The sequence below is a fragment of the Dermacentor silvarum genome, chromosome 1, assembly GCF_013339745.2.
Source record: "Dermacentor silvarum isolate Dsil-2018 chromosome 1, BIME_Dsil_1.4, whole genome shotgun sequence".
In the NCBI taxonomy this organism is placed as follows: Eukaryota; Metazoa; Arthropoda; class Arachnida; order Ixodida; family Ixodidae; genus Dermacentor; species Dermacentor silvarum.
This window is the reverse complement of record NC_051154.1, coordinates 28,018,336-28,028,882: the sequence shown is the minus strand read 5'-3', so window position 1 is coordinate 28,028,882 and position 10,547 is coordinate 28,018,336. Positions and strand designations below refer to the sequence as shown.

At 42.0% G+C, this 10,547-nt stretch overlaps 1 protein-coding gene across 2 annotated transcripts in view; it reads right to left on the bottom strand.

The window, feature by feature from the left end:
* Positions 1–1,065: 1,065 nt before the first annotated feature.
* The window catches only part of LOC119458919 (uncharacterized), a 49,371-nt gene continuing 39,889 nt past the window's right edge, over positions 1,066–10,547 (bottom strand). The window contains exons 21-23 of one of the 2 annotated variants that reach the window (XR_007466443.1): positions 7,458–7,544; positions 4,334–6,575; positions 1,066–4,283 (exon numbers count right to left, since the gene is read on the bottom strand). Coding sequence is in view for 1 of the 2 variants with exons in the window: in XM_037720777.2 (XP_037576705.1) it covers positions 6,468–6,575; positions 7,458–7,544 (195 nt within the window). In the remaining variant the exon portion in view is untranslated. Of the gene's footprint in view, positions 6,576–7,457; positions 7,545–10,547 lie in introns of both variants that reach the window. The other variant, XM_037720777.2, reaches the window with a different exon arrangement.

The following is a 10,547-nucleotide window of genomic DNA, read 5'->3' as shown; positions in this document are numbered from 1 at the left end:
CACTTAACATTGATTTACCTTTAGACAGCATAGAAACAGCAGGAAACTTGGCACAGCAGAGAGTGACAAGCAACATTGTTTTTAGATCATAGTGAATTTTTCAGCAACATTGCTTTTACTGATTTTGCCTGCTTTAGGAACTACTAGCTTGCTCGAACCAAGTAGCCTTCTGGTATATGGTGTCTCACGCTGCCACAAGAAGGCTGCGCAAGTACCACCAGAATTTTTTTTGCATGCATTTCTCTTTTTTGCATTCTGGTGCAACCCCTTCTTTCAACACCTTTAAAACATTTTCGTGAGATAATTTATTTTTCGTATAACTTGGCGTAACATTCGTTAAGTCATAAAAGGGCCAAAATTTGTAAATTTATGAAAAATTTGCTAAAGTTCACAAATATGCTTAAGCCAATGAAGATTGGCATTCCATATCTTATCTATGTTAGTATGTCTGGCCACAGCAAGATTCCTGGAAGCATGTGGGATGTAGGCCTCCTCAAGGGCGACAGTCCGTCCATCTCACGCAATCCAGAAAAAGAAGCCAGCTTGATGTGCCAGAAAAATCTGTGCATTATCAGGATGCGTCACACTCAGTCTTTCTTCAAATCGCATGTAATTCCTCAAGCTGGTTTAGGAACGTCAGAAGCCAAACCCCAGACAAAGCAGGTGCAAAACGTAGAAGGCTGTAGCTTAATGCAGCTGTAAAGTGAGAAACTTTACACCTGACGTGTGGAGACAATGATTCATCAAGCAGCATTCGCAAGCGCTAATTACATCAGTGTGCCGTTGCCATCACAACTCTCGTGCCTCCATAAATTATGCGCTTCAATGTGTACTGAAATTGCTTCAAGATGGTGACCATGAAAGTGTAGTTTAGTTTGCCCAATAGGTCATTCAATTTAAAGACCAATTCACAAGACTATAAATTGACTTTTTATAAAACTGCCCTTTTTTAAAAACATCAAGATTCACATCGTGGACACCTTTCATGGACAGTCCAGTCATGACTGTAAGGAAGTGCCAGAAGAGATCCCAGGCTCCGCCCACCAAGAAATGTGGACACTTAAGTAAGAAATACTGGTTTATTCTTATTCCTTTACACAACCGGCTAGGCAGAAAGACCACTGAGTTAAGGCACTGGACAGAAAGTAAAGTATCAAAACATATATATTTAATGGACGGAAATTAAAGGAACCATATCAATGTTAGCAGTAATAAATGATATAAAATACCAGTTGAACCTAAATATAGCAAATACAAATATAATAAATTATTGGATATCACAAAGTAAATCTAAAATGTTTCTTGCCAATATATAAACATGTAAGGAATATACGCTTATAACGAATACTCGATACAATAAAAAATTTTTTGTCTGGTACGATTTTTGTTATAACAAAGCTCGACTGAAGGAAAAAGGAATAATATGCAAGTGATTTGGCGACTCCATAATCACAACACAACTCTTATCACCTGCACTGTGGCATCGTTCTTTTGGCATTCACCATTACAAGCAATAGGGATGGACTTGAGTGATGCAGGTGAGGCCCATTCTTTTTCCTCAGATGTATCTGCACTCCACAAGCAGAATGTTAATAAGCAGTGAATGTACAGGTACAAGCAGAGGGTATACAAACAAAAGCAAACATATACACACTATACAGCCACATATTAAATGTCTTTCGCTCTACCATTCTGGTTCAAGCACGCTAAGCATGCACAAGAAACACATTCTTGGGTTCAAATCGTTCCCAGATATTGCATGCAGCACCGCCTCTTAGCAGCAAATACGACACCTTAGTGGGCGTGGGAAGTGAGAGAGAGTAGTGCTCCACATTCAAGGAAGTGACACAACGTGGTCACTATAAACTCAGGTGCAGCTAACACTCTAAGCAATTATTTTGACGAGTATATCCTTTTAGCTCGCAAATCAGATAATAGTACTTACAGCTGCAAGAGACATACATATACACACCACTTTAAAAATGAAATTAAACTGTGGGGTTTATGTTCTGAAGCTGCACAGTGGGCTATGAGGAATGCTGTAGTGGAGGGATCTAGCTTAATTTTGACCACCTGGGATTCTTACAACATGCATCCAAAGCACAGTACACAAGCATTTTTGCACTCCTCCCCTATCAGAACGTGGCTACAGAGGCTGGGAATCGAACCCGCGACCTCGTGCTCAGCAGCACAATGCCATAGCCACCTTGCCGAGTATGCACAGCACTTTAAAAATGCACAAGGCACATATGGAATCACAACATGCATTGTACGGTCACACTCAATGGATTATAAGTTTACTACAATATGTAGCCACATGCCAACCTTAGCGTCCTTTTTTGCTCTCAGTAAAGAAACAAGCTGACATCTGCATGGCTGACTGGAAAGCCTCAATGTCATAGCATTGCAAACCAAGAGACATGAACCAAGTCAACATGACACCACACAGCAACAGTCAGCATACAACAGTGAGTATATACAACATGTATGCAATGGTATCTTTTTTTCTGAGGCCCGCGCAAGCCTAAAACATTAGAGCTGGCTTTGCAGTAACCTGCGCTGAAATGTAGTTCTCACTTCCTGCTGACCTCTGCAGTAACATTAAACAAGGTCAAGAATTTGCTAAAGTTTGGAACTTTTATGCAATTCTGTCGCACAGCATTGATCCTGCCTATGTACAGCCTCCCGCATTTTTAGCTATATCGTGCGAGCATCCATCACACGTCATTTTAGCGCCTTTAAGCGGCGATCATCAGCAAGACCGGCAGAAGTACTCTCAAGTGCACTAAGCACTCTCGTGTGCAAGAGTCGTCTAATGCGATGTTCCCTTCAGGACGACTTACAACCATATTATAGTGTTCTCGCACAATATAGCTAAAAATGTGGGAAGCTGTACACACATTTGTCTAATTTTCAATTCTGGGCAATGGAGATGATTGACTGATTTATTGATTGACTGATTGAGTGACTGATCAATCAATCTGAGATGTGACAGCAGCGGGTAATGCACGTTTTAACTGACTCCCACTGTGCTCCCAAGGGAGAGGCGATCCCCGGCAGTGCCACAGGAGTTCCACTGTGCAGCTCAGCTGAAGCTTGCAATTTGGTGAACGATACAACTGCATCTGTAGTACCTCTGACACAGCCTGTACTTATCATACCTAAGGCAACTGAATGTGGTGCGACACATGAGGGTGCACTTCTTCACTAAATTGTGTCACAGACTATCAGTTGGAGCTGCAGTTTGATGAGGCAGTTTTTATTTCGAGAGTAAGAAATGTAGGATAAGAGAAGCTGTCCTGAAGGAAAGTATGTACGAATGACTCTTTTCATATCCTGGGCATCGTAAGTGCACAAAAACAACAGAGCATTGATGTGCAGTCTTTTCAATGCCATTAAAGTGCTCTCTCCCCCAAGCCACTAACCAATAATCGAATTCCCATTGTTGGGCAACAACTAATTTGTCACATGGCACCATGCTAATAGCAGCATCCCATGAACTGCTTTCATCAGTTGTCATGCGGCAAGCGACCCAGTCACGCATTCAAGCATGCACACACACACGAAGATAAATAAATAAAAATAATAAAAAGACATTGCAATTTTCGATTGGACGAATTGATTTTTCAAACACAATTGGGACCAGTCAGCCCCATTATATCTTATTGAGACTAACCAATTGGACTAAAAAAATTTTTTTTTTTTTCTGCCAAGCTTTTGGATTCTACAGCATTGCAGAAAACAAAAGCTTGGCACTCAAATTGAGAAGCTTACTCGTGCTTGAACACTTAACAACAATTCTAATTCACTAATTCAAAAAGGCTCAACATTTCGTTAAATGTAATCAAACTTGAGTGCCATACATAATAGCAAATCACGGGTCACCGAGTGGTGCCAGTCTTTCAAAACAAATAGGCAAAGCTTTAAGGCAGATCTAGTGACTCAAAGAAATGCTAAATGCTTTGCTCCATTTGCCATACCAAACTACAGAACTAATACCTCTTATCCGAGGAGCTGAATTTCAATTGTGCTATTATTTTTATTAGCTATTTTGTAGTTTCACATCACCCATCCATGCAATTTTCAATTGAGACCAACTGTTACATCCACAGCCCCATTAAGACCAAGTGGAATTTAAGGTCCCATTAAGATCACTTAGTATTTATACACTCCAACTCAATTTACCAACATGAATATGAGTACATAAGTAGGAGGCACAATTGTGACTGTTGTAACACCAATCAGACCCACAGCAATTTTCAATTGGAACCAACTGGACCAAGCTTTCAATTCAATTCAATTTTCAATTGAAACCAACTGGACCAATTGGAACCAAGGTTCTATAACTTCATGTTGCTGCTGTGGGAGGGTCCGAATAATCAAAAGGTTAGAAAAATCAGGTTCTAAAAAATCGCTCAGCAACCGTATTTGTATTCTTCTGAAATCAGTTTTGCTTTAACTAGATGCATAAAATCATAAAATTATTGGTTTGAATACGACAATCGTGAACAAGGTCTAAAAATATAGCCTTTTACAATGAAATTGTAAAAGTTGGCAGGTATGTAATAACCAACATTCTTTCACCAAATAAAATAGATTCACTATTGAAAAATACTTCATCAGACTTGCTCTTTAGCGTTCCTTTAAAGCCACTACCATGCACAGCCACTCACTTTTCTTCAATACCCCAGAGAGAAATTATTAAACGAGCATAAAGAACATGGAAATTAAGAACAGCAGTGAATGTAGAAGTGACATTGTGAGGACCAAGTGCCAACAAAAGCTGTAAAAGTGTAGTGAACATGCATTGCACCTTATTATCACATGTCTGCACTGTTTCAAATTACTATGCAACAAATATCCCCATGGCACAAACTGACCTTCTGGAACTGAAGGCTAGCAACTAGTAAAGTAGCTGAAAGCAATTTGGTTATGATCATGTGTATACATAAACCCATCCATCGCCTGCTATTCTAACTGTATAAAGATAACTACAATGACACTTGTTTTCAAACTGCCCACCAGAATGTTAAGCAAGTCACTTTTCATGACCGCATAGCTCTCACAACATATGAATCACAATCTAGCTTAAACATTTCAACATTTCAAACATTTCAGCAATGGGCCACAATTGAGTCACACCATACAACACAGACACTGCCCCAGTGTGATATTGCCATCCCTTAGAAGGACACTAAAGGCCAACATTAAATTAATCCAGACTGCCTCATTACTCTTCTAGAAATTTTACAATGACTGCTTCATGTCAACAGATGATATAGTAGCAGAGAAAATCACAACTGAAGAAGGCCATACAATTTATCCAAAATTCAAATTGCCAGCAACAAATGAGGCGACTTAAACGCGGGTATCCTAAGCTGCACTAGAAATCTCAGAGTCATGCTCCAACAGGATCTACTGCCTGCATTAAGTCAGAGGCCTGCACAGAAACAGCGCCATACTTCCGTAAATGGCACAAACAGAAGCGGTGTGAAGATATAGCATCAGTGAGTTCTTCGCTTTCTTTCATACTGAAATGCACTGTGATTGGTATTTCACGTATGCCTTTTGTGCCAGCCTTTTCTTTATCTGTTCCTGCTTTAGTGTGAGTAAAGAACAAGCCAATGTTTTCTCATTATTTAACATAGCTAGCTTTGTTATTATCAGTGACTGACTACAACTTGCCAGTTATAAGAACATCACATGTAATGTGCTCTGAGACGATATTTTCCCAGTGATATCACTAATCCTGCCCTATATTTACGTCATTATCTCGCATACAAAAACTATGTCCTCAATAAAACATGATGCTTTAGGCACATTTGAGCACTAGCCTATCACTTCAGCTCAACTAAATATTTGCCTTCAATGTCCCTTGCACAGTTATGGTCCCTAGCTTCTGCAGCTACAACATTAAAAGAAAAGTTTAAGATAATGATGTTCTTTCTCTAACATATGTAAAGCTAGAGCAACAGAGTGTCATTTAAAGGAACAATTCATTCAAAAGAATTAGTATACATATAGGTCAGCAATCACAGCAATTTATAGGCAACCCAGAGTGCATAAATCAAAGAAAATTAAGCCTATGTAGAATCCAGAGCACTGTAACATTACCACAAATTGTACAAGTAAAAAGCAAAGAAGCTGCTGAATTAAATATGTCGCAGATTGCCCCAACTCAAGCCATTGTTTCTGGCTAACAACTGTGGCCATGACGCCACCTCTACATAAACTAGGGGGTTTCTGCAAAATACAGGTAAAAGAAGACACATCTAGTGGCTTCTGTATAGCAGTAAGGAATGCTTCCATGCTACGCACATTTAAGGCACTATATATTAAGGCACAAACAATGAATACAAGCAGCATGATGGGATCATGTTCATAACTTAGAAGCAGTTTGTGCTCTCAGCAGTACAAATCACTTTTAAACAACAGGCATTATTTAACATTCAACATATTCACAAAATTCATGCAGAAGTGCTGCTTGCATTACTTGCAGCATCTGTGGACACCTTTTCATGAATTTGTAGCAAGGTGACCTTGACAGGTGAGTCAACTGCAGTGCCGTCGCGTGACTGAAAAGTATGTTCCAAATTAAGAATGCAAGCAGACCTGTTTGTGATAAAAAGCAGATTCTATAAAATATGCTGCAATGACCAAATGTGGCAAGTGAAGCTCCAGTTTATGCAAACCCCTTTCCATTACTCATTATTCATCCAAATATTCAATGTTTTTGACTATTCAATTCTCTTTCATGGAATCCCACGAATGTCAGGCAACAAATAACGGGCTAAGTGTAAGACACAAGATCAAAAACAAGGCTAGCACACGCCTGGCATACTAATAACAGAAGGGCCGCAAAGTGAGACAAGCATTTAACACAAAGTGTACTCTAACTGTGGTATGAGGTGGCTGAATGAGGTGCATGTGGTATGTAGTTCTGTTTCAAAACTACAAGAATGAACCATGCACACTTTCTATGGGACGCTGGCCGAAAGTACTATATGTGGTGCTGTGGCCTATGGTACATTTAGAAGCATACACAAAGCTTAAATAAACATCCGATTCTGTTGCATAATGTGTAAATAGGTGACATGATTTGCACAAGCCATATGCATGAACAAACGCATGGCTGTTATTCCTTGGTGCAAAATATTTTGCCTCAGCAACACCCAGAAATGTTTTCACACTACCTGTGTTGCACTGATTTGTTCACTAACTGAACATTATTTAACTGACCAGACATCCCTAGTAAGCAAGCAACAACAAAACCTTGCCTATGTACACTGAGCTCAGAATGAAGCTGGAAATCTATGGACATGCATTGTCCACAGTAAGTGAAACAAAATTCCCCCTCTCACCAGTTAAAGAACGAGGAGCTTACGAGAGATGCCTGTGGTTTAACCAGATAAATCATAATTCTTCCCCAGGAAAGTGTGAAGTATACTTGCACTTACATGACCACATAGAATAGGAAGTGCCTTCAATATTTCAGATGCCAAAAGCAGGAAATTCTGGGCAAATGGTGCAACAGTCATGTTGGCCTGAAATGCACAATTCCACTTTAGTTGAAAACATACCTTTAGCTCCAATTACATAGGGTATATTTTAGAATGTCAATGCATGTTGCACAGTTTGGCATCAGTTTAGGTTGTTTAGTGGTACCCAAGATCATACAGCTTAACCAAATGGTGGTCGTTTATCAGGTGCGATTTGGTTAACCTGCCAAACAGACTAAACAAACATTGGACCACATGACACCAGGCAATGCAATGAAGGTTTGTTGCTACTAGAAAAAAAAATAATAATAAAGATGGAGACAATCACTCTCCATGTCGTTGGGCAATTATTCCTAAATACCACAAGAATAGTTTCGAGCAAACACAAAATTAGCTAAAATGTAAAGAAACTCCTACATTTCTGTAAACATAACATTAAAATAACCTTGAAATGATGGAGAAACTCAACAGCCAGAGATTACCAATGTTCTCAGACCAATTTCAACCTAATGTAGTCTAAGAACATTGGAGATAACCATGAAAAAATTGTCAGCAGGATCGAAGAACAGAAGACAAAATGTAAGCATAATACATATGACTTTGTCTTATCGTTTTGTCCTGAGTTTAGAATTTTGTTGACAGCTTTTTCATGGAAATGCACCAATTGGCTCAGATTCAGATGCTGATGGAGATGACAGCAAGGGTTCAGAGGCCAAGCACAGGACACTTGCACAAAATCCCCATGGTGCTAAGCTAGCTAGCTATAGACATCAACCTAGACTAATCACAAACATCAGATCAGCCTTTTAACATCATTATCAGGTGGTGCTATTAAAGGTAATAAAGGTGCGCTAAAGAGAAACACTGAATCAATTTAGATTAATAAAGTATTCTTGAAGAACTCCACTTTCGTTGAGTTCTCATAATACAGTAAAAGCTCGATGATACGAATCTCACGGGGTCACGAAAAATATTCGTATTAGCCGAAATTGGTATCATCGAAACACAATTAAAACTACTGTCGAATCTCGATAATTCGAACTCGAAGGGGCCCGAAAATTTGTTTGAATTAAAAGCACCATTTTTGAAGTATTCGTGCACCATAGCACGAACGGTGCGAGTCGTGAAATATCGCGGCGCGCAAGCGCATAGCAAGCGCGGGCCACAAACTGCTCACGCCTGCTAACGGTCGCTTCCCGATAACGACAGAAAACGAAGCTTCAGGGAGCGAGCGGGCGGCGCGGGCACACGGGTGCGCGCGGAGACCGTCGAAGGTGAGGGAGGAGGGCGGCTGGGAAGCGGATTTGGCCGCGTCAACTCCGCCGCTTCGGTGGCTCCCCTCGCCCTCCCTCTCAACTCCCTCGTAGCTCTCTCACCTTCGACTCCGTGCGCACACATCGAGCCACGGCAAACTCTTCCGCGCACTGCTGAACTTTGCCGACGACGTGGGTTTGGTCGACCGCCTGTTGGCCTCCCGTGTGGGCTCCCGTGTGGGCTCCCGGCGGCTCTTTCGGGGCCGCCCGGGGTGCTGTGTTGGCGTTGGGGTCTGGCGGGTGTCTCTCGGCGGCTACGCCCTTCCTCTGTTTGTTTGTTTGTTGTTATTGTTTTTATTGTTGTTGTTGTTGTTACTTTTTTTATTTTTTTTTTATTTTCTTTTTTTTTTCCTTACGACCTGTTCTCATTTCCGACAGTATGCGACGTGAACCCCACGCGCCTGCGGCGCCTTAGATGATGCTGCTGCTGCTTCCGCTCCTGCGCCTGCGACCTCTTTCCCTTCTCTTTCCTTTCACTCCCCATCCCCCTGTGCAGCGCGGTTGAGGTGTCCTCTATTGAGAGACAGTTATCGCGCTGCACTTTAACCCAATCTTTCACCCTTTCCAACAATAATCTCTCTACATCTCCGTGCGCGCCCGCCGCCGTGCTGGCGCCAGCTTATTTTAGCCGCCCCCTAAAGTTTCGTTTTCTGCCGTTATCGGGAAGCGGGCGTTTGTGGGCGTGGCAGTTTCGTTGGCCCGACTGTGCCTCCGCCGCTGCTTCCCTCTGCGCTGCTGCCGCAGCGTGCAAGGTCAACATGTGACTAGAAAATAGAGGAGAAGGGTTCACTGCCATTTTATCCGCGTGGCTGAGACGTCGGCACTAGTGTGTGCTAGAATACGGTTGTCTAGAACACTCTAGTGGGCACGTACACGCTTGTTCCGGCACGATGCAGAAACGGCGACCTTGCAATTTGAAAGAGGGGGAAATTTCCGCCGCTGGTTCTTTTTTTTTTCCCCGTTCCTTCGCGCGCGGCATTGAGGGGTCTCTCCTGAGCTTTTGCTCTACGGCGGTGTCGGAGCAATGCCGGTCGGAGGCGCCGCCGCGTAATTTGGCGCGCTGCTAAGAGCATTGTCGGTGCGCGGTATGTTCGAAATAAGCGTGTTCGAATTAACGAGATTCGACTGTAGCTAAATTAAAGAGTCAGAGGTGAACTCACTCAGGCACATGTACGTAAAAAGCATTTATTTCTTGAAGCGCCACCGCTTCAAACTCTTCGCGCCCAGTCGCGGATTCCGCGCTGTCCGCCTCCGCACCAAAAGAGAAGGAGAGAAAGCGCGTGACTGCGCGCTGTTCTCTTTCGCGGCCGTCGGTGGGGCGGCGTTTATTCGTATCAACCGACGCAGGCTGAAAATCGATTCGTAACAACCGTTCTCTAGCACGTTGCCAAGTAATGGGGCTCGGCCGGGACCACAGAAAAATTCGTATCATCCGGAAATTCGTATTAGCCATGATCGTATCATCGAGCTTTTACTGTAGGTTAATTATTAAAGAGGAAATGATGGTAAAGTTTCATTTATTGATTCCACACTGAAACACCAGAGCCGGTACGTCAGTGCGACGACCCGAATTTCAAAGTATTTTTTAGCATTTCGGTTATTGTGGTTCAGTAAAAGTACGTAATTGAAACTTCCCAAGTTCAGTCTTTGGCTCTTTGCGAATACAATGGAGTCCATTTTTACCGCTAAAAATTTGACTAGGCCCGAGAGAGAGAGAGAGACAAAGAGAGAGACA